The 26,189-nt window shown below is 38.2% G+C and overlaps 1 protein-coding gene, 1 long non-coding RNA gene and 1 pseudogene across 2 annotated transcripts; 1 reads left to right on the forward strand and 2 right to left on the reverse strand.

Moving 5' to 3' along the window:
* The first annotated feature begins 9,708 nt into the window (after window positions 1–9,708).
* On the forward strand, window positions 9,709–11,734 carry LOC130729919 (60S ribosomal protein L7-2-like; annotated as a pseudogene).
* Window positions 11,735–15,382: 3,648 nt separating this feature from the next.
* Window positions 15,383–17,202, reverse strand: LOC130731707 (uncharacterized). Its single transcript, XR_009016787.1, has 5 exons — window positions 17,050–17,202; window positions 16,565–16,714; window positions 16,382–16,470; window positions 15,854–15,914; window positions 15,383–15,719 (listed from the first exon to the last, which is right to left on the reverse strand). It is a non-coding gene; the product is annotated as an uncharacterized LOC130731707 (long non-coding RNA).
* A 188-nt stretch (window positions 17,203–17,390) lies between these two features.
* On the reverse strand, window positions 17,391–18,194 carry LOC130729950 (uncharacterized). The gene has a single exon (XM_057581808.1). It carries the CDS (start codon window positions 18,192–18,194, stop codon window positions 17,391–17,393), a length of 804 nt encoding a protein of 267 aa, XP_057437791.1.
* Window positions 18,195–26,189: the final 7,995 nt, after the last annotated feature.

Genomic DNA, 26,189 nt, shown 5'->3' on the forward strand with positions numbered 1-26,189 from the left:
GTTCCTATGCTATCATTAGTCGTAACTAAGGGTATTCTAAACTCGGAAAAATTATCGGATCGAAAACTGTCGCAGGGGTATTTTGGTCAATATTTTTAGCTCAGAAATTCAAAACTGAAATTTCGAAAAGCAAATTGGATGGGGACGTCACCAACGACGTTTATGACAACTAATCCTACTAGCACTAAGCTAAGGCGATAGTTTTCAGCCCAAAGGACGAAGCTTTGCCCCAAAATGGGTATTTGATGCAAAAATTGATTCCGGCGGAATTTCGGCGACATTACGGAAAAACTAATCCGACAGAAGTGCTCTTGGGCACGTAGGGAAGATGTTTAGACAGAGAAATCAAGCTATTTGGACAATTTTCCAAAAACCTCAAAACTTTGAACTCAGAAAAGTCAAGAGAAAAGCTATGGAAAAGACGATCAGAGGTAAGGATTAGCGACTATACCTCGGTACCTTGAAGTAGCAACTGTTGGATCAACGATCAAGCAAAAAATGAACAAAATCTCTTCTCCTCCTCCACTTAGCAAACTCGCGGCCCTTGGAGAGAAAATGGGTAAGATTTGTGATATTTTCTCATTTCTTGGCTATATATAGAGGTTGGCAAAACGCGGGAAAATGAAAGTTTCGCGAATCTGATTTTTCCGGTTTCATTCTCCGTGAATTCTAAGATAGGTTTTGGCGAAAGAATTCCAAAACTAAAATGAGGTCTCCTTGTATTTTAGGCGACTAATGCAAAGTCGGTGTAAAACTATTTTACCCGATAAGTTACTTTTTGCATCGGATGTCGGAATAGAAAGCTTCCTTCTGAAGAAAGATTGAAATCATCAAGAGAAATGGGTGTGCGCGTGTAGAATCTTCATTTGAAGCTCTGAATAGAAAAAGTCTTCATTGTCGGTTGATTCTAGGGTTTTTGAACTATCAGGGTTTTGGTTTCGGCAAACTTCCGATGATTGGAATCGGACGTTCGTAGATCCTAGAGTTTCGCCTCGAAACGCTTGTTATATAAGGAATAAGAGAAGTTCTAACATTTCTCTGAAGATTTTTGGAATTAGTTTCCGTCGTGCCTATAAGTGAAAACTAGCTATTTACTAGGGTTTCTGTCCTAGGTTTAAGCGTATAACGGTCGTGCTATAACTTTTATCGACTTTGATGCAACCCTTAGACTTTTCCTGAACTTTCTCCTTCGCAAATTTATTCCATTCGATAAACTCTTGTTCAGGTTTCCCTTCACGATACGTCAAACCTAATCGTAAATGGAAATCTCTTCCACTCATTCTAAGCTTAAAAACTTGGGTCTTACAGTTTCAGTCTCAGGGTTTGGTGATTTGTCTGGGGAATGGTTTGATACTGACTCATCATTCTCTGGAAGAGGAGAATGAGGAGGAGGTGGTGGAGGAGGCATTGAAGCCAGAGGGACCGCTTGGATTGAGGAATCCGGAACAACCAGAGGTTCTGGCCTGGGTCCAGAGGAGCGGTTTGGACTTGGAACATTTAGAAAATGTTCAGGAATTTCTAAAACTCTTTCTCTGACAAGTTGAAAGAATCGGCGAGAAGCTTCAGATTTATTGGAAGGAGAAGAAAAAAGAAAATTGGTACGATCAGAAATAGTGGGACAAGGAGAGAGATCTTCTCTTTCAGAGTGTTCCTCATCTGAGTGATCAGAGGGTTGAGGCTCAGAGTTGGATTTTCAGGGTTTGGTATCTCTTGAGCTTGTGTCTCAGAAATTATTGGTTCAGAGGGTTGTGGATTGTATGGAAGAATAATGGGTGAGGTGGAAGCAGAGGGTTTGTCAGCTTGGAGCATTTTCCAGAGGGGTTCTTCCTCAATGGAAGGTTGGAAGAATGAGGCCCTAGGGGGTGAGGGATGAGAAGTTGGTTGATTAATTGGTGTGAGTTCAGGATTGGTTTCATCATGAATTGCATCAAGCAAATTTAAATCATCATATGAAAGAACAACAAACTTACTTGAAGCTCTAGCTGCAGATCTTGTGATTCTGGTAGAAGGTGCAGTTCTAGCAGGCTCCTGAGTTGGTTGCAGATGAGTGACTTGAGTTGCAATCCTGACCTTCTTGGCCTTCTTCTGAGGCGGTGGTGCATTATCATCATCATCATCACCATAAGAGGGATCCTTCTACTCATATGCTTCAACTTGCTTTCTCTTAGTCTTCCTCTTCCTGGGAAACTCAAAGTCTGGAGGATCTTGAAGATTCTTGAAGAATTCATCCACATCAATCTCATAGCCTTGCTGCTTCAGATCATCAAGGTAGATTCTGATTGCCTCTGGGTCATCGGCCTTGGACCAGAGGGGGTAGTCCTTCAGATGGGTTCTTCTTCTTGGTCTTGGATCAGCAATTTTAACTTCAGCCTTTGTTTCTATCAGGCTCATTCTCTTCATGGATGTAGGAGTGAAGACATCCCCAGTAATTGTTGTCAAGTCTTCAGTGCATCCTAATTTTTGCAGAGCCTTTATCAGTTTGCTCTCTATGAAGAAGTCAGAAAGCAGTCTGCCAAACGGTATGTATTTGATTGCAGACTTGGGTGAAGCAGTAGTTCTTGACTTCTTGATGCACTCCTTCAAATAGGAGAAGAGAAAGTAGGGCAGACAGACTTTGCGGTGCTCCTTGATAAAGAAGAGCAACACCTTCTGGGTGAAGATGATGTAATCTGGAGAGCTTCCATTAGGCCTTTGATTTATGCAGTTTAGCAGAATCTTGTGCCAGATTCTAAAATCAGGATGAAGATCCTTGGTCTTGCAGTCACTTTTTCCTGGCTTCCATGTAGAGTAAAGAGCCATGTTGACCTTCTCTTTGGTGCTTGGTTTGACTTTTGATTCCTGCACCTGGAATCTGTAGCCATTGCTTGTCTCTGCACCCATAAGCCTTACAAACGACTTCTCATAAATTATGATCCTCTTTCCCAGAACAAATGACACCACTTGATGCTCATTGCAGTCAGCGTGCTTCCAAAATTCCTTCACGAGTTTATCATAAACTGGACCATGGAGTCTTTGGAAATACCCTTCCCAGCCTTGAGCTTGAACTTCAGGACTAAGATCGACCCCATTATCAGCAATGTTGTCGAGGTCAAATCTCCATTTAGCAAGAACTTGGAGATCTTCTGGAGGGAAAACGCATGTAACTGCACATCTTCTCTGAGATAGGGGAACAACATCTTCTGCGTCTTGGACTTGTGCTTGAGCACCCTCCGTCGATCTAGGACGCAGAACAGGACCCACTTGCCCTGTTGGAAGACCCACAACCATTCTAGGAAATACTCTTCCATCGGCGGAATCAGACCTTTCACCGGAGTCAGCTCTTTCAAAATTCGCCATTGTTGGAAGTAGGAGTTTGGGTAGAAGAGAGATGAGTGAAAGCGAGAGAGAATCGAAGAGGATGAGGGTTTTGCAAACAGGAGAGAGAAGAAAAAGACGTGAATGGTGGAGAACGTGTGTGCGTAGTGGTTTTAGAAAGTAACCGTTGTTGATTGTAAAAGCAAAAGTAAAATCAACGGTTAAAAATTAAGAACATCATTATGAACAGTTAATACACAAATCACACGGTGGAGAAAAAAGCACATCAACACTCATTACAACAGATTGTCAGCACGGGCACAAGGAACGATGTATCAAGGTAACTGACACACGCTTACTGTCTCGTCTCAGAGTAAGCACCAATGGGTACTTATCTTCTGACTGAGTTACCTTATGAACTAGACATCTTCTGATGAGGGCTTTGTAAAGATATCTGCCCATTGATGGTCAGTATCAATAAACTTCAGAAGAAGTACGCCCTTCTGAACATAATCTCTAATAAAGTGATACTTTACCTCAATATGATTTGCCCTTAAGTGTAAGATTGGATTCTTACTGAGTGAGATTGCAACAGTGTTATCACAATAAATTGGAATGTTGCTCTCAAGGATTTGATAATCCTCTAGCTGATGTTTCATCCAGAGCATCTGAGTGCTGCAAATAACTGCTGAGATATATTCTACCTCTGAAGTAGATAGTGCAATAGTAGACTGCCTCTTGCTTGCCCATGAGACTAAGTTACTTCCCAGAAATTGACAATTTCCAGAAGTACTCTTTCTTTCAATTCTATCTCCAGCATAATCAGCATCACAATAACTTGAAAGCTTATACTCTGATGTTTTCTTATACATCAAGCCAAGGTTAGCGGTACCTTTCAGATATCTGAGAATTCTCTTAACAGGAGTTAAGTGATTTCTCTAGGATCTGATTGGAATCGAGCACATAAGTGTACACTAAACAGAATATCTGGCCTAAATGCAGTTAAGTATAGAAGTGAACCTATCATTCCACGATAGAGCTTCTGACATACTTTTCCACTGGCATCTTCTTTCTCCAGAATGCATGTAGGATGCATAGGAGTCTTAGCAGTTATTGATTCTGTCAAATTGAACTTCTTCAGAAGTTCTTTTGTGTACTTGCTCTGATGGATGTAAGTAGCTTCTAGTTTTTGATCAACTTGTATTCCCAGAAAGTACTTGAGTTCTCCCATCATACTCATTTCAAATTCAGCCTGCATCATCTCAGAAAATTCTTTGCAAAGAGATGGATTAGCAGATCCAAATATAATATCATCAACATAAATTTGCACAATTAAGATATCATCTTTGTAAGTTTTGCAAAAGAGAGTTGTATCTACTTTACCCCTTACAAACTCATTTTCCAGAAGGAATGAGCTGAGTTTCTCATACCATGCTCTGGGAGCTTGCTTCAGACCATAGAGAGATTTCTTCAATTTGAAAACATGGTCAGGGTTCTTCTCATCTTCAAAACCAGGAGGTTGGTGCACAAACACTTCCTCTGAGATGTATCCATTCAGGAAGACACTCTTAACATCCATCTGATAAAGAATTATGTTGTGATTCACTGAGAATGAGATCAGCAGTCTGATTGCTTCCAATCTTGCTACTGGAGCAAATGTTTCCGAAAACCCATTTGGTTCCAATGATGTGAGCACCTTGAGGTTTCTTGACAAGGTTCCAAACATCATTCTTGGAGAATTGATTCAATTCTTCTTCCATTGCCAGAATCCAGTCTTTGTCTTGAAGAGCTTCATCAATTGATTTTGGTTCAATTAAGGATACCAATCCCTTCAGACTAAGTAGAGTCTCTTCAGAGGGTCTGAATGCTGATCTGGTTTTGACTGGTTCATCTTTGTTTCCCAAAATCAACTCCTTAGGGTGAGAGGCAACAATTATGCTCTTCCTCTGAGGCTGTGAGTTAGAGGGACCGACTTCCTCTAGAGAGTCTTCCTATGGCTCAGCTTCCTCTGGAGCTTTGCCTTTGTCAGAAACATTAATACTCATATCTGCAAACTTTTCAACTATCTTTGACTGATCAGAGTCAAGCTTATCATCAAATCTAACATGAATAGATTATTTAATTGTTTTAGCTTCAGTATTATAAATTATAAATCCTTTAGAACGTTCAGAGTGACCAAATAATAAACATTTAGAAGATTTAGAATCAAACTTATGTAATCTATCCTTAGTATTCAGAGCATAGCAAACACAACCAAAAGGATGAAAGTAAGAAATGTTGGGTTTTACTTTCTTCCACAATTCACAAGGAGTCTTATTCATAATTGGTCTGATAGAGATCCTATTCTGAATGTAACATGTTGTGTTTACTGCCTCAGCCCAGAAGTGCTTTGCCATGTCAGTTTCTTGAAGCATGGTTCTAGCCATCTCTTGAAGAGTTCTATTCTTCCTCTCAACAACCCCATTTTGTTGAGGAGTTCTAGGACAAGAGAAATCATGTGCAATTCCATAGGAATCAAACAGACTCTCAAACTTGTCATTCTCAAACTCTCCACCATGATCACTTTTGACACGCATAATTTTGCAAGCCTTCTAGTTTTGCACTTGGGCAATGAAGGTAGAGAACACAGAATGAGACTCATCCTTGCGGGACAGAAATTTTACCCATGTCCAACGGCTATAGTCATCAACAATGACCATCCCATATCTTTTACCACCTATAAACTCAGTTTTCACTGGTCCAAAAAGGTCGATATGCAGAAGTTCCAACGGCCTTGAGGTGGAAACAACATTCTTTGCCTTGAATGATACTTTTGTAAATTTGCCTTTCTAACATGCTTCACAAAGAGCATGTGAAGAGAACTTCAGAGTGGGTAAGCCCCTGACAAGGTCAAGCTTACTCAGCTGAGAAATCTTTCTCATACTGGCATGCCCTAACCGTCTATGTCATACCCATTGCTCTTCATTAACAGACAGAAGGAACTTTACTTTCTGAGTTTCCAACTCAGATAGTCTGATCTTATAAGTGATGTTCCTCCTCTTGCTGTTAAACAGAATAGAGTCATCGATCTGACTTACAGCCCTGCAAGACTTTTGATTAAAGATTATATCATAAACCTTGTCAGCTAATTGACTTATAGACAATAAGTTATGATTTAAGCCATCTACCAACAGAACATTATCAATGCATGGACTATTATCAACACCAATAGTACCAGAACCAACAATTTTACCCTTCTCATTTCCTCCAAAGCCAACTTCGCCTCCAGGCTTAAGTTTTAGCTCTTGGAACATACGCCTTTCTCCCGTCATGTGACGCGAGCATCCACAGTCCAGATACCATGATTGGTGTTTCAGTGGAGCGATCAAAGATATCTGCAACATAGATAATCTTATCCTTAGGTACCCATTTTCTGGGTCCTTTCTTGTTAGTTACCCCAGAGGTTCTGATGACCTTGGGTTTCTCAACATGATAATATAAAGGGATTTGAGCATGATATTTAAGCACAGAAGGAGTTCCCTTTTTACGATAAGGTTTAGCAACTTTAGCAGGCAATGATTCAGTCAAAATGGTACTAGAGGGTACAAAATGTTCATGCAGAGGTTTGGCCTTAGGCATAGGAGGCTCATTTCTACTTGGTCTAGAATAGCCAATGCCACTCATTCCATTTCTACTAACGCCATAGATCATTGAAGCCATCAAGCTTCTATCTACGCTTTTAGCTAGGAATCTTTGAAAGAATTTTTTCATATTTAGATTCATTCTTTATATCATAGGCATCACATACAACAACTTCTTCTAACTTGATAATCTGGTTTTTGAGCACAGAGTTAGAGTTAACTAAAGCTTGATTATTTTCTTTCAGCTCAGAAATAATTTTCTCATGTTCAGTAGAAGTTTTAGAAACAGTAGAAAATTCCTTTTTCAACCTTTTATGCTTAGTCAAGAGAGAGTTATATTTATCCATGATATCAGACAAAGCACATTTAAGTTCAGAGGTTGAGAAAGAAGCGAATACCTCATTTTCATCTGAAGGTATGAAAAACGATAGAAGGGGGGTTTGAATAGCGTTTTACAACTAAAAACTCGACCCACTTAAGATTTAAATAAATCTCTTCAACCACCAAGAATAAAAGTGCTGAGATAAGAGTTTAGGAGAGCACACAAATGATTTTATCCTGGTTCACTTGATAAATCCCTCAAGCTAATCCAGTCCACCCGTTAAGGTGATTTCTTCTTTCTTAGAATGAAGGCAATCCACTAATCAGAGTTTTGTTACAATAGCACTTGCTACCTGCAAAGTGACTAACAATACACTGACTTAGCTATCACTAAGATTCACTCTCTTAGTCTTCTCTAGGACCCGATCAACCTTGATCTCCTAAAGGAAAATCAAACAACTGTTTGAAGGTTTTGGGTTTACAAATAGATGCTTCTTAGAAACCTAATAGTAAACACACTTAGTTCTATTTGAAGAAAGATTGCTAAGAAGATATTTGAATATTGCTTGCGCGTGAACAAGTTTCTTCGGCGGCATCTTTCAATCTTCAGCCTCTTTATATACTCCAAGGATTAGGGTTTGAACGTTGCATGGAGATGCTACCGTTGGAGGGCAGATCTGGGATTTACAGGTTCTGTTGTGGCTGAATCAGTTAGGTAAGGTCGTCAGGTTCTGTTGACTTCTGATCAGAGTGATACTTCATCTTGGAACTTGTGAAGCTTGATGATCAGAGTCAGAGGGAACCTTGGATCCTCTGACCTTTGTACCTTCTGCTTCTGGACTCAGAGGAGAAGTACTTGGTCTTCAGAGCCAGCTTACTCTTGGACTTCAGAATCTTCACTACTCAGCTTCTAATCCTTCAGAGCGTCTGATCCTTCAGAGCGTCTGATTCTTCAGAGCTTCTGATCCTTCAGAGCTTCTAGTGAGCTGAATCCATATCAGAGCTTTATGATCTTCAGATCTTCTGAAGCTTGATCTACTGTTCAGATTGAACATAGTACGTGTGAAAGCGTTGCAGAGGTTACTCTTTGAGCATTGTGCTTCTGAATCATGTGAGATAGGACCTGAGTCTCGGCCTGTCATTTGAACACTCAGAAAAACAACGTTAGAGTACCATAATTGTTCATACATAATAATTAACATGTAATCATCAAAACATAGAGTTGTACTACTAGATCAAAACTTGATCTTACATATATATATATATATATATATCTATAAACTCTATAAAAGCAGAGTTTATGCAGTCTTAAGGACAAAATTGATATTTTATATATTATTAAACATGGTTGAAATTTTTTGTATGGATATTTCTGTAATTTACTGAATAGAGAATCAATCTTGACCAGTTTAGTCTTTAGTTTGATATTGGCCGTTGATTCTTTGATAGAAAGCCAAGTCTTTTTTTTATTTGATAGGCGATAGAAAGCCAAGTGAAATCATAATTCGTGTGTCTGTCTTCAAGTCTTAGACCATTCAGTTGCCAATCGACCATCAGAATTCAGAACGGTCGTCTTTTGGGTTTCTTCGATCATTCACCTGCCAATCGACTCATGTGTTCGTCTTTAAACTCTCCTCCTCTCCATCATTCGTTCAGTTTGTTGTGTTGCAGGTTCCGTTGCACATGGGTTCACCACTCCTCCTTTCACCTCCTTCCGCCGGTGGTGTGTACAGGTTGGGTTGTTTGTGCCCCTATCTTTGTCGTAGACATATTTATGTTTGATTGCTGCAATTTTTAGGTTTTCGTTCGTAACACTGCAATTATCTCGGCTTCCGCCTTTATCCCGGTTTCAGCCGCCGGTGAGTACAAGTTCATTTTGTTACCATGCTATTTCTTAGTCAATGGATTACAAGATGTAAGCTTCAGATTGTATTGGCTTGAAAAATATATTATGCGTGTTAAAACTTTGGAGTTGTTGCAAGATTTTAGAGCTTTTAGATCATGTAAGTTACTGTCATGTATTTTCCCTCCCTCGCTCATGAAAAAGGATAATACAGGTATCTATCTAATTAACAATCCATTGATAAACTTTGGTCATGATTTTGAATCAATCTATTTGGTTTATTACTATTTAGTTTTTCCTTGAATTTTTTTTATCTCTTAATTATGATCCCTTTGCTGATACAAGCTTTTTCTTTAAGAGGAGGAAAATCAAAAGTAGTTTTCTTGGTCTGTGCGAGCTTACTCTAATTAGAATTTAGACACTTTGCCATTGTAAGAGGTACAACACCAAAACCTTCTCAACACTATTCTGCTAGCATATTTTTTGCAGTGGTTCAATCAGTGTTTCTTTTATTCATGCTTCAGCTTTTTGCCTTCTTCTACTGGCTTGGCATATTTCTACCTGATAGCTACCTCTATTTTGTCTTACAATTATCTTTGTGCCAGATTCTACAATTAGAAAAAATACTAAATGACCAATTTGAGGTCAGAAGTATGTTGGTGCTTGGATACAGACCCAAGGTAGGCACTTAAACATAGTTTTTATCTTTTCTCCAGTTGTGTGCATGTTCTTATGAAATTTGTTTACTTCAAAAGGAATTTTTTTTACATATTGAGTGCTATATGTCTCCTGCAATAGAAATAAATAATCAGATGAGGTGGATGATACACTAGAAGTTCAATATCATAAAGGAGAGAAGTATACCTATTTGAGAAAGGTAGGTTACAACTAAAGACTGTTATGACTCTAAAATTTATTAAATTCCCCCAAAGTTATTTTGGTACTTTACTTTCTGTTAAAATTTGAATACCATTTTGAGTTGTTATCTTTCAGTTATCCTTTTACTAAGTATATAATGTGTTAAAAAAAATGTATATTTATTTTCTAGAACCCTGCATTAATTAATTTAAAATTGGTGCCTTTAAAATTGCAGTGGCATCCTTGCAGCAGCTGACGGCTTCCCAGACCATGTATTGGTTAGGGTAAGTTGTAGTCTCTCTTGGAATATTTGCATTTAGTTTTTCTTGATTGTCAGCAACTCCTTTAGTGTGGGACTTACAAGTCACAAGTCCCCTTCTTTTGTCTTCTATGATTTTGCCCTGAATGTTGGTAGTTATTGATACTTAATTTGATGAAAGGATGCATTAGGAAAAAGTTAAGAGTATACCAATTATTTCAGTTTTTTTTATTCAACTTTCTTCTCTCTAGACTTGATCAGGCCTTCAAAGTTAGGAAATGGTCCAAATAACCAATTTGGCCACTCATGAGCAAAGATATGTGTGAGATCAATTTTATCAAATGAACATATCAAATGATGGTATGAAAGGTGAAATCACAGAAACAGTGCAATCTATCTACGAATAACTGGCGAACCCCAAAGGGAAAGATTAGGCTCTGGGCGAGATAAAAAATCCAGAAGGTAACTTGAAAGAAAAAAGGGAAAGCGTGGTGAGCATGTGGTCAAGAAAAATAATCTTTATCATATTCCCAATCTTACCTAATAAGAAATTCAAAATATTGCATACTACTTGGACATTCTTTTTATTGTAAGTTTGAGACTCATAATTACATATATCTTTAAGAATTAAGAAAATCATCTTTTTCCTCTTCTTTCGTTAAAAATTGTATTGATATTTAATCATTGCGGCTTCTGTTTTGATTACCTAATTTAACCACTTAAATGAGAGTTACGATTAGAAATAAAGTCACTTCTTATCAGAAAATGAAGGTTTCACAGTTATAAAAATGAATTGTCATGAGTTATTATGCATTAAGGAACCATGTTTGATGAAAGCAAACTAGGAATAGAGCCTTATGTAATTCAAGAGTAAGTTCTGAAGACCTTAAGAGAAGTTTAAGGTGACTTAATAGCGGCATCAAGTGTATAAATTATTTTAGCTTTCAGTCAGTCAAGGGCCACTTATTCTAAGTAAGCTCTTCTTTACTATAATTGATCAAATTCTCTTTGCATGTAGGACATTGCTTTGAAGAAGTGAAAGAGGGAAGAGGGACGTGCCTTGGTGAAAAAGCAGGAGCTTGAAGCTGCTGAGAAGAAAAGAGCGAGAGTCGTAAGATGATCTACAATAGGACTAAGTAGTGTGTGAAGGAGTGCAATGAGCAGGAAAGGGAATTGATTCGATTGAAATGCGGGGAAAAGATGAAAGGTTGATTTGATGTTGATCCTAATGCTAAGCTCTCTCTTATTTATTATTCGCATCGTTAGTATTAATGTCGTGCATCCTAAGACAAAGAGGATTTTGCAGCTTTTGAGATTGAGACAGACTTTTAATGGTGTTTTTCTTTAAGTTAACAAATCAACAATGAAAATGCTGCATAATGCATAGTTGAGTCCAAATCTGAAGAGTTCAGGCATGGAAAGTTGAACCAACAGAGAGGATATGGAAAGTTGAACAAGCAAAGAATTTCTCTGACTAATAACTCTATTATTGAGGGAGCCCTAGGTAAGTATGGCATTATTGAGGGAGCCCTAAGTTGAAAAAAACTACGTTGAATGTGTTATATAATGAAATAAAAAATAGCAATAGAAATTTCAATAACTAAAATAACGATTAAAGGTTTGTGCACTGTCATTGTAAATATGGGTTGGTTTCTGCCAAATTGTGAATAAAAGAAAAAAGTTATTAAAATTTAAAACTTCAAATATTTTTCTCTAATTATTTTCTTTTATTTCAAGAAAATCATGCGGGACAGAATAAAAACTTACATATTCATGTTTTCCTATATTTAAAATTAATTTTGTTATTTAAATTCATAAATTATTTTTTAATAAACATAATAAAAATAACAATTTTTTAACAAATCACGTGATAAACAAAAATGAACATCTCCCGTGCATCACACGGGTGACGGGTCATAATACTAGGCAATAACTATAAGATCTCATCATTTGATTCTTAGATCAATTTATCTTTCCGATATACTAAAAAAATCAATAAAATATATATCTTTGAAAAAGCACAAATTTTTATAAAAAAACACAACGCTAAAAATTGAATATCCCCCGTGCATCGCACGGGTAAGGACTGATAATTACATGCATAAGACTTCGGGTTTGAATTTGGGTTTGGGTGAGGGTTTAATCAATCCTACACCCGAACCAAAACAAGTTTTAAAATTTAAGTGAAACCCAAACCCAAAGAAATCGGGTTTCGCCCAAAATTTCGGGTTGGGTTCGGGTCGGTCCCCACGAGTATGGGTTTTCCTGCCATCTCTAAAGTGAATTCCATGTCATGACGACATGATAGGATGTAGGGGCAGGACAATAATGAATGACCATGGAAGGAAGCGAATTCATTGAATTCGCATCAATTCAAGCGAATGCCTTGTTTGGGGGACAGTAAAGAATGCACCTAACTAGAATGAATTTAATGGGTTTCAAAGCTTACAAAAACATGTTGTGAACTCATTATCATAACACTAAAAAAATCAAACTTAGTCTCGAAAAAAAAACCCTGTGGAGCTCCTTCTCAAATCTTCAAGATGAATCAAATTGCTTATGCCTATTACAACGGTAGAGCTTATCAGGACAGTGAAAGTACGATGTTTGATGGCCTGAAGAGGACAATGCATCTAAAACGCAGCATCACATTCAACAACTTAAAGAAAAGAATTCATGAGAAATTGAAGCTTCGAAGTAACCAAGTTATCTCATTTGTGGCCTTCAAGTATTTGTCTTCATCTAATCTAGTTCAGTCTGATGAGTCTTGAGGTAGTTGATTCTGAAGACGTGAGAGTCATGATTGACGTATTTACTCAGCAATCAGTCGTGACCATGTTGGAGCTGTAGGTTCAAATTGATGAGGCAGGAAGTTCATCAGTACCAGTTTCAACCAATCTGATGAGCACTCATCCTACGTTGAAGGGCGAGGGCATTACACAAATTGAGATTCATGTAGCAGAACCAGAGAACGTTCATTTGGGTGACACAATTAATTTGGATGATGATGATGATGTCTACCGTCACCATCTTGACAATCCAGACATCATGTTTTCTGAACCTAACGACAACGAAGATGAAAGAAGGCTCAAAGGCGCCAATGGAGACTCATCAGACACAAATCAAGAGGGTTAACATCAGACCGCAACTCTTCCCCCTATTTATTCTAAGGTGCATGGTATGTACAACCAACTTACCATATGCATTGCTGAATAACCGTGTATGACTTCAATAATATTTTTTCTATTCAGTTGTTCCAAACACGATGCCATTTTGGACTTCTGCTCCACACTACTCATATATTAATTGGCATCACCCATACCAGGAGACAAAAAAAAATCCTGATCTTGATGCGCCTGGCTCGTGGTAGATAAGTGAAGAATTATATGTAGGTTTACGTTTTGAGAGCAATGAAGATATCAAGATGGCCTTTAAGTACTACTCTTTCAAACGTCATCAAACCTATATGGTGGGCGGATCCAATCCAACTTATTTTACTTCTTACTATCAAAGTTATGAGGATGGAAGCCATTGGAGGATGAAAGCACATGTAGACAAAAAAAAATTCGATAAATGGGTTATATCTAGGTGGGACAGCCCTAATACGTGCGTCAATTCAATGACTTCTCAAGACTACCCAAGATGACTTTCGACGTCATATTCTCTTACATATCCTTACTCTTAAAAGGAATATTAACTCCTAATATCACTTCTATGTTATAGGCATGGTAGGTGTCATTCATTTGTCCCCTTTGTTGCCATACTGGTGAGAATCAGCAGGGAACTTAACTACCAAGTGTCATACAAGAAAGCATGGACAACGAAACAAAAGGCACTTGCAAAGTTGTTTGGCAACTAAGAAGAATCATACAACGAGCTCCAGAGATGGCTTCATTATATGAGTTCATTTTCATCAGGATCCTACTACTACATTTACATAGATGATTATGTCGATAGAGATGGTCTTGTTGATGGTAGTCTCCGCAAATTCCGTCAAGTGTTCTAGCATGTCCAAATTCAACCAATATGTGTAAATACCTTTTTTGTATTTGTTTTTTGCATTATTCAAATTTTTTCTCTTTTCTTTTGCTGTAGAATATATTTTTGAAAACAAATATTTATAAAAGAGCAAGAATATACAATCTTTTTGCAAGTGAGCATAACTCATAAAATGGAGGACAACCCAAAGAAACAAAAAGCCCAGCCTAGCAACCACAAGACCTTGAAACAAAAACACCACTAACACCCAAAATACCAAGGGAACCTAAAAAAATATTAAATACTAAATATTTTACATGATGACAAATAATATAAAATAAGTACTTTATATTAATATAAAATATTTATAAAAATATATTCATAATATATATATATATATAAATGTCTCAGTTAATTAAATAAATGAAATATAACATTAATAACTATATTTTTATAAATTAAATTAATAGCTTTATTAAATATATTTTAAATTTAACAAACGAAAAGTATATTTCAAACTAAATTTTATTATTTATAAGATCAGGGTAAAAAAGTCATTTAAGTAAAAGTAATCTTCTTTCTTCTCTCTTTCTACTTATCTTCTTTGCTCTCTCTTCTCTCTCTCTTTCTTTCTCTCTTTACTAAATCAAATCTATTTATTTTATTTTTTAAGAGATTTATTTATTTATATCCACAACAAGAAATTCGGAGATTAGCCTCCAAACATTTCGTAGCAAATTCTTAGCAAAACACGTTTAGCTAGGGAAAAACTAGCGTTTCGCTACCAGATATTTGGTAGCCTGATTTGAGTGGCTGATTAGCCTCCAAATATTTTTCCAGTTAAGTGGAGGCAAATTAGAAAACTTTCCTAGCTATTTACGGGTTAAAGTCAAGCCATATATTTCAATGTTTTCCATTTTACTGGTTTTTAACTACCAAAATTTACAGCTATTTCCTAGCTGATTGGCAGGAAAATGTTGTTAGCAATTTCGCAGCTAACACGTAGCTATTAAGTAATTTAATTGACAGCTGATTTACAATAGTTTCATACTCATTCTATTGATGATAATATTTTTAATATAATCTATAGCAACTATTTTTTTTTAAGTAATGCAACTTAATATTTTTTTAGTTTTATTTATCATTACTATGTTTGTATAAATTAATAGAAGCTAACCAAACTAACAAGTACATATACAACACAACAAATCATTATGAATGCTTTTAGTAGTTAATAACCAAATAATTCAAAATAACTTGAAGCATAAGTAGTTCAATCCAGGTTCGCTCCAAGCAATTCTAGAAAATATATATATACAGGAAACAAGAACATCTTAAGGACTTTCTACTTCTTTTTTTGACATGAGGCATCTCTTGCATCACCATTTTCATATCTTCTGCGCTCTAAGAACTTGCTAATGAAAAGCTGCAACAGATATCACACACATCAGTAGTAACCTGCAATAGAGCAAGGATCATGATACCTTCATTCCGGCAGTGTCTCAAGGATGTCCATATGCTGCCTAGCTAAGAGCTGAAGCTCATCCTGCATAAACAAAAGATATTGCATAAACAATCCCAGTTAAATAACTCCCAATGAGTACTACTCCTCTCCCAATGAGAATGGGAGAGAAGATAATCAGTTAGTCACCTAATTGAATAAATATTTAAAGCACCAACCTATGGAGCACTTCTAGAGCACTCAGTTTGGTGGGTAAGGCAAATCTTCTTCAGCACATATCTATAATCAAAATACATTATGAAATTGCATACATATCCATTTAAACTTTATAGTACACAAGCGAACAGAGACAGACAAAAACAAAAAAAAAGGAGGTTCCATTCTCACTTTTTCTTCTCATGTTTGTGCCTATCAATAAGGGTGGAACCAAAAGTAAGTATCCTGCTATTGATCTAATAGCCCCATGGATTATGGATTGATCTAGTAAATTATGAACAAAGTCCAAACACTAAGCACATAAGTGTTCCATGTTTTATATCTTTCATTCCGACCAATGAAGTAATGTTGACCAACATGTAATTTGATTCAAAAATGAAAATCTGGATAACTCTTCTTTTCAGGCCTTAAATACTCTCCCTTTTCAGTGTCTATTTTAAGTACAAGATAACTGTCATTCCTGAGAACGCCATATTCCTTCAAGTACTAAAAGAAATCAGTATGTGCAAAATCCTTCCAGAAATCCGTACCAGTTCATGTTTTCAGACTCTGCACTGTTTTTCAAAATCCACTTTGCTACGGTGCCACAGTCCACTGGACGATGCGCCTCCTCGGTGCACTGCAGATCCAAAGACACATTAATCAGTAGAACAAACAAGAACAGTCTAAAATCCAGCACTATAATAAATAGAAGAAATTCATCTGCAACTTACATTCCAACAAAAGCCATATGAACAGAGGCAAGAGACATCATAATTTACGCTACCAGCATTACATGTCCCCAATTGTCCATGCCTCTAGATAATATCCCAATAACCTGCATGAAAAGTTCTATATCCTATGGCTAAGGCCTAAGATAGGAACTATCATATAAAAGCACAAATTCAATATCCTATGGCTGACTCCTTGGTATCAAGACTACAAAATCAAACACTATGTCTATATCCTATGCTTATCCCTCTCTCTTTGCCTCTACTACTGAATTATCACAATAATTGAACAAAACTAAACAGAAAAAGAGATTCAAAACCAAAAGAGAACCTAATTGACAAAAATCAAAAGAAAATGTATATGAACGAAATTCTTCTGATCCTAAATTGAAAAACCTAAAATTCAGCACGACAGAGAACGAGAACGACGAGAGAGAAGTGAGAACAAGGCACCGAAGATGAGAATGAGAGAGAAGGAACCACCGTACCTCCATGAGCGACAGAGAAGGAACCTCCATGAACGAGATCTGAAGGTGCGAGAGAGAAGGGGGAACACGAGAGCGAGAGCGAAAGCGAGAGGGTGAGTCGCGAGAGGGTGAGTTGGGAAAAAGAAAAGTTTTTTCGTTTCTTAAAAGATTAACTATTTTTAAGTGTATTTTAACGACGTCTGAAGCCTAGAAGTAAAAATCAAGTTAGTTAACCTCTATTTTACTGGGTGAAAAAATACTAGTTACATTTGGAGGCTAATATGCAAAATTCTTGTAGTGTGAAAATGTATGAACAAAATTGTATTCCATATTGTAATTTCACATAAAGGAGCAAACAGGCTCTACAAAATGTCATGTATGGGACAAATTAACCTTGTCTCAAAAAGCCAGGACAAGCTATACCGGATCCCACACGGTGTTTGAATGAGGTAAACCGGACCCGGGTCAGTTCTCGGCGTAGTTGCATGTGTGATCAACGGCGCCGCCGCATCATCGTTTTTCCGGTGAAGCAACTGCTCGCTCCATTCCTGAATCTGTTGCTCCCTAACTGCTTCGTTCCCACATTCCGAAACTGCCGCCGCATCATCCAACCCAAACAGAAAATCTGGATTCGCCGACGGCGGCGGAGGAAGCGGAGCGGGAGGAGCAGAAGCTTCCTCGAACCGCTGCTTCAGTTCAGTGGTGGCGGTGGAAGGAGCAGAAGAGGAGCAAGAACAGGAAGAAGCGCTGTCGCTGTTGTAGTTGTTGTTGAGGGGGAAGAGGAAGAGCCTCAATCTCGCGGGTTTTGGTGAAGTGCGGCGAGAGAGGCGATCGTACTCGACCATCATGTGATGGAGGTCCTCGTCGTTGATGACGGAGACAAGGTTGTCGAGATCATCGTCGGGGAGTTGGTACTTGACGGAGAAGTCAGTTCCGCCGGTGAGGGAAGTGAGCTTGGCGACCAAGGCGGAGAGCTTGATGAAGCGCTCGACGCAGAGGATTTTGTGTTCACCTTCGACGTAGGTGATGAGGTTGTCGTGGTGGCGGGGGTGGAATTTGCCGCCGTAGCTGCACATGAGTGTGACCTTGCAGGCGGAGGGAGGAGGTTTGTAGAAGGAGGAGTGGTGGTTGTTCTCCATTGTGATGACGGAGAATTTGGGAATCATGGTTTGGACTTTGTAGTCAACTCAAAAGAATGGTAAAATAACAGAGTGTGGAGGGTTGGATACGTTAATTTTATAGTTTTATCTTTACGTTATTCACTTATTCTATCTTCTATCTTAAGTTTGTTAATGATTTTTTGGTAAAAGAGTTCGTTAATGATAGGATAAGATAGTTAGTTATATCAGTTATATAAGATATAAATAACTAAATAAAATCATTTCAAAAAATCAGGGGCCAAAATCATTTTTTTCTTTTCTAATTTAGTAAACGTGAGTTTCAAAAAAAAAATTAGTAAACGTGGACCAAAATCTTTAGTGCCCGAGATATTAGATATCTTATCTTTTATCTTACATTTTTAACCCTTTAGATAATTATATAAGATATAAATAAATCTCTTTGGCTTTTAAAAATGAATCTCAGATACATGCTTGACAATTTGGCACACAAGATTTGATTTTCGGGCTCATTTGGAGTTAATAGAAGGATTAAATAGGGGTATGATATTTAATCTTATTTTGCTATTGTATCTTTATCTTGTGTTGTTTGTTGTGAAGATTTTCTTTCTCCTATATCTTGTGTTCGATAATGATAGGAATTATATAAGATATCACTCCAACTATCCAACACTTTAGAGATAATATGTGATATGATATAAATGAGGAGAAAATTGGAAAAAAAAAAGAAAAGAGATTTAAATGAATTGTAAGAGATGATTAATGACTAATGAGTGTGAACTAGTGTTGTTAAGCGGAATATTGCGACTATATGACGAGATATTGACTGTAGCGGAAAGCTAAAAAACTGTCATGGCAAATACTTAATAACACGGATGGGACTGTGAGATACAAATAACTTAAGTATACAAGTTGGGGCAGTTGAAGTCGGTAAATTAAAGCTTATGCTTGAAGCTGGGATATTTGATGACTAAAGCCGACCCTAATAAGCACTTTTCTCACATGCTTAATTATGTTATGACTTATGAGCAAACTCTACTTCTCACACACTTGTGTGTTTCCTAGTGATCGGAGTTTATTACATCTTTAAGTATATAGCCAAAGCATGAGATATATATAAAATGAGTTTATCAAACCAAGAAGCATAGATCCAAAGTAAAATGCAATACAAGAGAGTGGTTTAAAAGATTTAAGTAGAAAAATAAAAATGAATGTTAAGAGAGCAATCGAAGCATGGTGTTTGAAATGATAGCATACCATGAATATGACATGCATTGTTCATATGGGCACCTTCAATATTGATTAAACTCATCAAAACTCCACAGAAAGAAACAGATGTAATATATACATCTAGCATGACTTGATAATTGTGAAAAATGCAGTTGATTTTCAGAAAAAAAGGAAGAAGAAAGGGATGGAAAATAGAGAAGGGAATGACTGACCTAGAGCGAGCAACTTTGCCACACTGTTTGCACTTTGGCTTGTTTAGTCCACGTTGGGATTTTGGAGGGTTTAAAGCCATAGAGGTGACTTGGGAAACATCCTTCGTGTTGTTCAGCGCCGCCATAACCGCCACCACTCAGACGGAGATTTCAGCTGAATCTACGACTGCCACTGCAGAATGAAGACTGAGAAGGAAGAAGAAGAAAAGGGGGGTTTTTTTCGTAAACATATTTAATCGGGCCCATTTTACATTATTGTGTGACCAAGCATAGCTTCCAGTCCGAATGTCTCTCAGTCTCTTCCTCTTCTCTCCGACCTAGTTTGGTGCATCTAGGTTGCCATGAGACAATAATGGGATTGGGCTTGGTCATTGGTGCATTTGGGTTGCCTATACAAGAGTGAGAGAGGGAGACAAAGATGAGAGCTTGGATTGAAGGAGTTCTAGAGTTCCTAGGTTTCTCATGGGAGCTGGTTTCTAAGAAGCATGCGATTGAAGGGTGTATCTTTTATTCTTATTGTAACTAGTGAGAATGTCCTTCAGTGCAAATTGTTTGACAACTTGATTCTCGAATATTGTAGTTCTCTATTTTGAGTTTTAATGATATGAAGTTGACTTGAAAAAAAATAGGACCATAACATGTATATATAGTCCATACTTATTTATGTTTACAATTCATGGTAATAAGCTCCCATAGAGTAACATTTTACTAAACGTTTTAAATGAATTTAGGAGTAAATAACCATAAAATTATGATAATTTAAGAATAAAAATATGCTGTACGAAAATTAGAAAACAATTAATAAATATATATTCTTTATTTTTTTGTTTAAATTACAAGATAGAAATTACAAGGTAAAAGTTCTAGCGGGGGAACACTTTACATGAAAATACATCATAAAATTTCAAGAGCAGCAAATAATTTGAAATATCTACATTCTTATTATGATTGTACGTACATTCATTCTTAGTATCTCAACATTTTTGTAATCAAAGTATTGATTGATGTCTCAAATACAATAGCAAACTTTTTTGTGCATTGCGCGGGTAAAAACTCTAGTTAGAAAAGAAAGTTGATTTTTCTTTAAGGTTGATTTTGAGAAAGCATATGACTCTGTTAAATGGGACATTCTGTTCTACATGCTTCGAAGGATGGGCTTTCCAGCTAAGTGGGTTCAGTGGATAAGGGGCTGCCTTGAGTCTTCCTGGGTTTCTGTTCTCATCATTGGGAGTCCTACAGAGGAATTGAGTATGAGGAAGGGCCTAAGCAAGGGGATCCTTTGGCGCCTTTCCTTTTCCTAATTATTGCGGAAGGATTAAATGGGCTTATGAAGCAGGCAGTCAGCCAGCATAAATTTTTCCCTTTCATGGTTGGTGTTGAGGGTGAAAATAAAATTGCTTGAGTCAGTTGGGATAATGTTTGTAGGCCTATTGAAGAGGGGGGGGGGGCTTGATGTAAGGGACTTGGAAAATTTCAATAAAGCTTTAATAGGGAAATGGAGGTGGAGGTTGTCCCTGGAGAGTGAGATTTTCTGGTGTAGGTTATTATATGTGAAATATGGAGATGAAGTGCCTTGTGTCTCTTCGATTTGTTGGAAAGACCTTCATTCCTTGTGCTTTGGAAGGGGGAGGGTAAGTGGTATGATGATGGAATTCGCAGGAAGATTGGGGATGGGGGAAAGGTTAAATTCTGGCCTGATACTTGGATCGAGGATGCGCCTCTGTGTCGAGTTTTCAGACCTTTATTTCAAGTGTCTGCTCAACAGAATCATAAAATTCTAGAGATGGGTGAGTGGTGTGATTCTGGTTGGGTGTGGAGCTTCTCTTGGGTGTCCCCTTTGGACCTGGTACAAGAACAACTTTTAGTAGATATGAGGCAAATGTTAAGTTGTTTTGTGCCCTCAATGGGGAGGTCTGATTCTTGGAAGTGGATACCAGATAAACATGGAATTTATTCAGTCAAGTCTGCTTATGAGTTTCTTCACGGGTGTGAGAATGCTCAAAGGGATAATATTTTTAGGCTGATGTGGTCCATCAAGGCTCCTTTGAATGCGATTACATTGACCTGGAAAGTGCTTATTAATAGGGTCCAAACCAAGGTGAATCTGAATCGACGAGATGTTGTCATTGCAAATGCTTGTTCATTGTGTTCTTTGGCTGAGGAAAGTACTGATCACTTGTTCTTCTCATGTCAAGTTGTTTGGAGAATGTGGTAAAAAATTTCTGAGTGGTTTGACGTGTTCTCAGTCCATCCTAATGATAGTCATGATCATTTTCTTCAACATCTGGGTGGGAGTGGCTCTCTAAACCTTAGAAGAAAGGGGATGGGTGGTTTGGGTAGCAGATATTGTGTTTATTTGGCAAGGGCGGAATTATGTTATTTTTAAAAAATAGTCTCTTTGAAGCCTCTGCAGTGTTTGATATGATCCAATTTAAGTCCTGAAGCTGGCTTAAAGCGAAGTTCTCGGGCTTCCAATATTCGCTTTTCGAGTAGACTTTGAATCCTTTGCACTGCTTGTTGGGTCTGTGAAGGGTGACCTCTTCTTCTTATTTATTGTTGTTGACTGGTTTTATGATCTTACTGGTTAAGTTTTGTTGGAGGGGGTGTTGGAATTCGTTGGTTTTTTATACAAGACTTACATGGAGCCAAGCATGTGTTTCTATATCTCTTATTGGAATCTGATTCAATTATTGCTTGCATAATTCTTTTTCGGGTTCTCCTCTACTTCTGATGGTTTCCATCTAGTATTTTGCAGCGTATTGCTTCCTATTATTGGGTCCAGATTGGTTTTTGGCTTTGGCAGACTTGGATTATTTTTCAGGGGATATACAATAGAGGTTGTTAGATTAGTGGAGCTCGTGTAGTATAGTTTTGGCTATGTATGAGGACTATTGAATACATATGTATTGATTGTAGGTGTGCTATTTTGGTTGAGGTTTTTTGGGTTGTTTGCTTAGTCCCCTTGGAGGTGTTGTTAAGGCTTTTTAAACTATGTACTTTTTTTCCTTCACTAGGTTTTTTCCAAGGGGATTTTCCTAGTATGGTTTTAATGAGAAATTTTTTTATTAGTCTAGTCTCCTTTGGGGTTTTTCATTAGTGCCTTTTGAGTTGTAATTTTGCTTTTCGTTTCTCTTTTTTGTAACACCCCGATTTCGGTGGCGTCACTTTCGTAACCAAAAGAAATACTTAATGCGGAAAAACGTGAATATTTATTTTTCTCGATAATACAAAATTAAAACTGAAAGAAATAGAGCTTGACAACAGAAGATAACAAAACTAATATACAATAATAGTTACAGCCCCCGCTGTAAGTAGTAAACCACGTCACGAGTAACCCTCCAGTGACGGACAGCAAAATAGAGTAACGCCCGAAGGAAAAAGGTACAATCCAAAAGAAAAGGTTAAGTGTCTGCAACACAAACCCTCAAAATGAGAATAAGTCAGCCCAGATGGCCTAAAACAAGACCCCCTAGTCCAACCAACTCTCTGTGATTTCCGTAAAGAGAACCACAAGAAAAGCTAAAGGTCGGGGACCTACCCTGCCCAAAACGAAAGACTGAACATCAGAGCCAAGACGCTACTCCTACACTAATCCCAACTATGCATCCCCAAGGTCGTCGTCTGAATCTAAATCCAAGACGACTATGTCGATGACTGCATCGGTCTCCACAGCTGGTCGAGCGGGTTCTGCACCCGATCCCAAGTCTATAGCAGCCGCGACAGTGGGTGAACTAGTGCCTGAAGAAGTCCCTCCCACAGGCACCTCCTCCGAGGGGTACTCGTCGTTCGAAGGCGACGGTGGTGGTGGCAACCCCCAGTCCAGGTCCGCAGTGTACACCCGGTGGCAAGTTGAAGCTGATAGTGTAGTGCCTCCAGACTCCGTGCGTCAGGCTTGGCATCCGGTCAATGCGATCCTACATTATTCGCCCTGAATAGATAGCTCGGTGGCCGGCGGGGTCGACCACCCATGAGCTTGGGGTGTCTTGGTCCAACATCTCAAACCTGGTCCCCCCCGAAGGGACGACCGTCTCGTACCAGTCCGCCATACTCAACTGACAATGGCGTAGTCCGCCCAAACACACACAGAAGACGCGAGGGTCAACTCCAAAGAATTATATAAATAATAAAACCAGATATATAGGGTAATAATTATTTAGCCTCTCAGGCTTATACGTGTAGGGATAACATCCTAGGGTTGCATATATCACAATGAATATAAAGATCATAATAACAATTAGCATGCCTCAAGTAGGATAAACAGGTACCAATCACACTCAGCAACTAAGTCAGCATGTATGATGCATGAAATGCAATGCTGGGTAACAAAATGCATTCCGGAAGAAGGATGGACACCATCGAGTCAGCCCTAACACCGGCCAAAGTGGGACCATTCCGCTCGGGCGCCTCTTACACCACACAAAAGTAGTCAGATCAGCAGTGAACCCGTAGGTCTGCCATTCCGTCTGCTACTAAGGACCACCGTAGTGTCCTAAATATGGAAATCCGGGTCTTATGACCATTTTGGAATCCACCGAGGTCCGGTAATCCGCCGTGTATTAACCTCAAAATGAGTGCATGAATGCAAGTGATTAGCCAAACAACGTCTCCGACCTCACTCGACACGTCGCCACGTGTTCTAACTAACTTAATGTCTCTAAAAAGCCTACCCTAAGGCAAATGTCGATTCTGCGACAAAATGAATTAATCAAAAGAAGAAGAATGTACTTGGGAACTCATGGTTCCCGGCTAAACTTTAGATAGCCAATCAATAAACTGCTCATCGAGCGAAAAGGTACCGAAGTACTTGGAAACTTATAGTCTCCGGCTAAACTTTAGATAGCCAAACAATAAACTGCTCATCGAGCGAAAGAGTACGAATGTACTTGGAAACTTATGAGTTTCTCCTAATCTTGGATTTGCCGACACTTCTCATTTTCAAAACACTTATGTTCAAGCCCTAAACTATTGTCTGAGTCTTTTATCATTATATTAAGGGTTTTGAGGTTGTTTAATACATTATGGAGATTCATTATGAAATTGTTTAAGTTTCGTCTCTAATCCTATTAGTTTCAAAGATCCCATAATTCCAATGATTCCCTGGAGATGGTCTCAAAGCAAAAGGTCCATCATCACCCAAGTAATGGCCCGAGAAGTTCCCAGGTAAGCTGGCCGGGCACAATGCCTCATTAAAAGCCCTTCTTGCCTTAGACAGAACAACCCAAGTTCTTACGTGAGTTCAAATGGGGTTTTTCCAATAACATTTTCAAGCTCATTTTCCTTTGAGAAGGTCTCGATCCATAAAGCAATAATAGGGTACGAACCTTGGTCCGTCCCATCAAACTTTCCCAAAATCTCAAAAATAAAATCGGCATGACATGCCCGTTATCCTCACTCTGAAGCATAACAGATATAAGTGGAGTAACATAAATAAATCAGCTCAATCAATAAACATAAACAGCATATTCCAACACATCCTAGATTAACCATTTAGCACATAACATGTGAATCATTTAGCACACAATATCATGGCATCAAGTACTCAACAAGATCGGCCGAAGCCTCAGAAATCATTTCAGGCAATTAGCAATTAAGTGTATAACACATAAATCAAGTCGAATTCGTCGACACCTAAAGCATTAGCTAGTAATTCAGAGAGTAGCCCTCACCGGTGGGTCTTCCAGCTTCCTCCTCAAAGTGTCTTTCACGCTCTTCTCCTGTTCTCCAGGAACCTCCTCAAAAGAACCTTAAGCAAAATTCACAGAAATCAACACCAAGAGTCAGAAACTCAGCAATCAAAGAGTCCTAGGGTTACACGGTACACTACAAACTTCGTGGTACGACAATCTAACGCGTTAAGACAAGTTTTCGAAAAATCGGATTCTTCCCCCCCCCCCTTGATATAGCTCTCGGCCACTTCCTTTAATTGGGAGGGTCGATTTTTCTTCGATCAAACTTGGTTCCTAGGTTAACATAAGCCGTAACTAAGACGGTTCTAAGCTCGGAAAAATTTTCGGATCGAAAACTGACATAGGGGTAGTTTGGTCATTATTTTAAACTCAGAATTTCAAAACTGGATTTTTGAAAAACAAATTGGATGGAGACGTCAACAACGACGTTTATGACAACTAATCCTACTAGCACTAAGCCAAGTCGAGAGTTCTAAGCTAAAAGATTGAGACTTTGCCCCAAAATGGGTATTTGAGGTAGAATTGATTCCGGCGGAATTCCGGCGACATTACGAAAAAACTAATCCGACGGAAGTGCTCCTGAGCACGTAGGGAAGATGTTTAGACAAAGAAATCAAGCTATTTGGACAATTTTCCAAAAACCTCAAAACTTTGGACACATAAAGACTTAGGAGAAGTCGACAGAAACGACGATCAGAAGAGAGATATAGTTTACCTACCTCAAGGTCTTCGATTAGCAACGATCGGTGAAGCAAACGGGCAAGAATTCGCGAAGATCAACTTCCTCCTCTTCTCCTCTCTTGGCCGCGGTTTTGGGGAAAGAAATGGGTGAGTTTTGCAAAATTTTCATTTTCTAGCTTATAACCTATATATAGTGAAGGAAATGGAGATATTTTGCAAAGTTTGGATAAGGA

Source organism: Lotus japonicus, chromosome 1 (assembly GCF_012489685.1).
Source record: "Lotus japonicus ecotype B-129 chromosome 1, LjGifu_v1.2".
NCBI classification, from domain to species: Eukaryota; Viridiplantae; Streptophyta; class Magnoliopsida; order Fabales; family Fabaceae; genus Lotus; species Lotus japonicus.

What these genes read in the sequence shown, in the direction of transcription:
- LOC130729950 (XM_057581808.1), bottom strand. Translation starts at nt 18,194, where the DNA reads ATGATTCCCAAATTCTCCGTCATCACAATGGAGAACAACCACCACTCC.